Here is a 2,492-nt window from a genome sequence, read left to right on the forward strand (position 1 = left end):
ATTCTCTATCTCTACCGTGAACTTAATGGAACTAACCAAATTATCAAACTACATACAAAAATTATTTACATTATCTTGAATGGGCCACAGACATAGGATGTCATCAATGTACCGCATCCATGTAATGTTGGGGGGAATGATCTTACTTAAAATTTTGGTTTCAAAAAACTCCATATATAAATTACTCAATACGGGGGAGAGAGGATTACCCATGCTCATTCCAAATTTCTGAGAATAGAATTTATCAATAAATTGGAATTTGCAATCTTTAACACACAATTTGATCAGTTCAATTAAGGTACCTGAAGGTAATAGTAAATAAGCACGATTTACCATTACCTTCAGGCACTCAGTCATGTATTCTGTACCTTGTTTCTTCATTTTATAATTCCTTCTTTGTATCTGCACTGAAGGTGTAATTGTACGAAATCGCTCTGCTTCGTTAGTTTACTTTTCCTAGCGGTTCCTTACGCATTTGTGAACACACGCTCCTAGTGTTTTTATTGCATATATATGTATATATATATATATATATATATATATATATATATATATATATATATATATATATATACAAGCACCCGGCTTCGCCGTGGGTGCTTGGCCTGCTTCGCGCCCTGGGCTTCGCCCATGTACACCCATTCGTGCTAAAATAAAACACATGTATAATAACTAATCTCATTTATTATCAATACTTTTTCTAAACATTTTATTATGAAGCGAAATGTGTTTAGTTTCGTTTTCGCTTTCGTCAATGGCCTTAATGATGATATCCAACTTTGAGTCTTGTGCCTTTGTTAATTCGTCTTGTGCCTTCTTTATTTCGTCCAGCTTTGAGTCCAATCCCTCTAGCTCTTTATTTAGCAACCTCATCTCCTCCATCTCATCGCTGCTGTTCCTCGTCCGAAAAACAGGGATGGATCATCGCGATAGCCTCTTGTTCAGAGATCATTGACTTTGAAATGACAGAGAACCATTGCTCCGGTTCCTAGTCGATTCTTGGTAGTTCTTCGCTCTCGGTAGCAGGTAATGCTTCTGGAACGTCTGTTTCCTTCGATTTGACAAATCTGTCGATGAAAAGTTCTTTATATACGCAGTTATAGGGAGATTTGATTACACATGTCTCTCCTTTCATCCATCCCGTGTAGATGATCAGGGAGTTCCAATTCGTAACCCGCGAACACGCCACGTACAGCTGGCCATGGGCAAAGCACTGTGCAGTGTCCAGAAGTAGACCACACCTCTGGAAAGTCTGTTCTTGCGACTTATTTATTGTCATCGCGTAGCTAAGTTTGACCGGAAATTGTTTCCTTTTGAAATGTACTGGCGTATCTGTTGACTCTAACGTTATCCTCGGTAGCAACACCTGTTCTCCTTGAAAGACTCCGCTCAGAATCTTGCCGACGATGATGTTCTTCTGTAAATTCGTCACCATGATTCGAGTCCCGCTGCACAACTTAGGAGGCCTTATTTTGCGGATAACCATAACGATGCTCCCGATCTTCAGTTTCAACACGTGGAGCGGGAGAGAAGGACTCGCCATAGCGTTGTAAACGGATGTCTGCATGCCCATCCCGTCTTCGTTGACCGCTGTGTCCTCACTTATGTACAGCGTCTCCCGTCCATTCGACTTGGTGTACACCATCCTATTGATTTCTTCCACGTCGTCGTTAGTGGGTGATATAATTGTCCTTTTCTCAAAGTACGAAACGTTCAGATGGTCTCCCTCAAAGTTGTCGTATATCCTTTCCACCAACTCCTCCCAGTTCTTAACCACCACACCGATTTTTCCGCTGTCTCCGGCCCCGATTTCTAAAAGCTTTTCTGTGAATCTTTTATTTTCATCGTCGTTTGCATCGGGTCTCACGTTCTCCGTGAGTTCTAGCTTAAGTAATTCTTTCCAAAAGTAGCTGGACTTGATGCAATAGTCCAGTTCGTCATTCTTTCCGCCTCCTCTTATTACAGGGAGAATCTGTCGGAAATCCCCGGCGCAAACAAAGGGCACACCTCCCATGAAGCGATCTACATCGAGAATATCTCTCAACGTAATATCCAACGCAGCGATCGTGTTTTTGTTGGCCATTTCCGTATTTTTCTTGATGGCACATGTGGGCACCTCATTGTACTCCATCAACGGAATCTTGAACATGTTGTGCGCGGTTCTCCCACCGTGAAGAACTGTTGCAGCAATGCCCGAAGACGCGACCGCCAGGGCTATTCTTCCAGTTGAACAAACTGTGTCCAATATCATGTTTAGCACGAAAGATTTTCTTGTACCGCCGGGAGCGTCTAGGAAGAAACCGTTAAACCCCTTCTTGTCACCGTCAATGTAGTTCATTACTGTTACATAATCGCTGTTTCTTGTTCAGGAGGACGTTTTTCTCGTTAATCTCTTCGGCAAGCCGAGCTTTGTTGTATGGTTTCTCCTTACGGATGGCATCAGTTACCTTCTCCCTGTTGCGAGAAGGCGGTAGACCGTATTGACTTATATG

The 2,492-nt window shown here is 42.3% G+C and overlaps 1 protein-coding gene across 1 annotated transcript; it reads right to left on the bottom strand.

Annotated features, from left to right (window-relative positions):
• Positions 1-988: 988 nt before the first annotated feature.
• LOC143018777 (ATP-dependent DNA helicase Pif1-like) lies at positions 989-2,251 on the bottom strand. The gene has a single exon (XM_076174359.1). The coding sequence runs from the start codon at positions 2,249-2,251 to the stop codon at positions 989-991; it is 1,263 nt and encodes a 420-aa protein (XP_076030474.1).
• Positions 2,252-2,492: the final 241 nt, after the last annotated feature.

This window comes from Oratosquilla oratoria, chromosome 3, assembly GCF_046742065.1.
Source record: "Oratosquilla oratoria isolate Oo_2021 chromosome 3, ASM4674206v1, whole genome shotgun sequence".
Lineage (NCBI taxonomy): Eukaryota > Metazoa > Arthropoda > Malacostraca > Stomatopoda > Squillidae > Oratosquilla > Oratosquilla oratoria.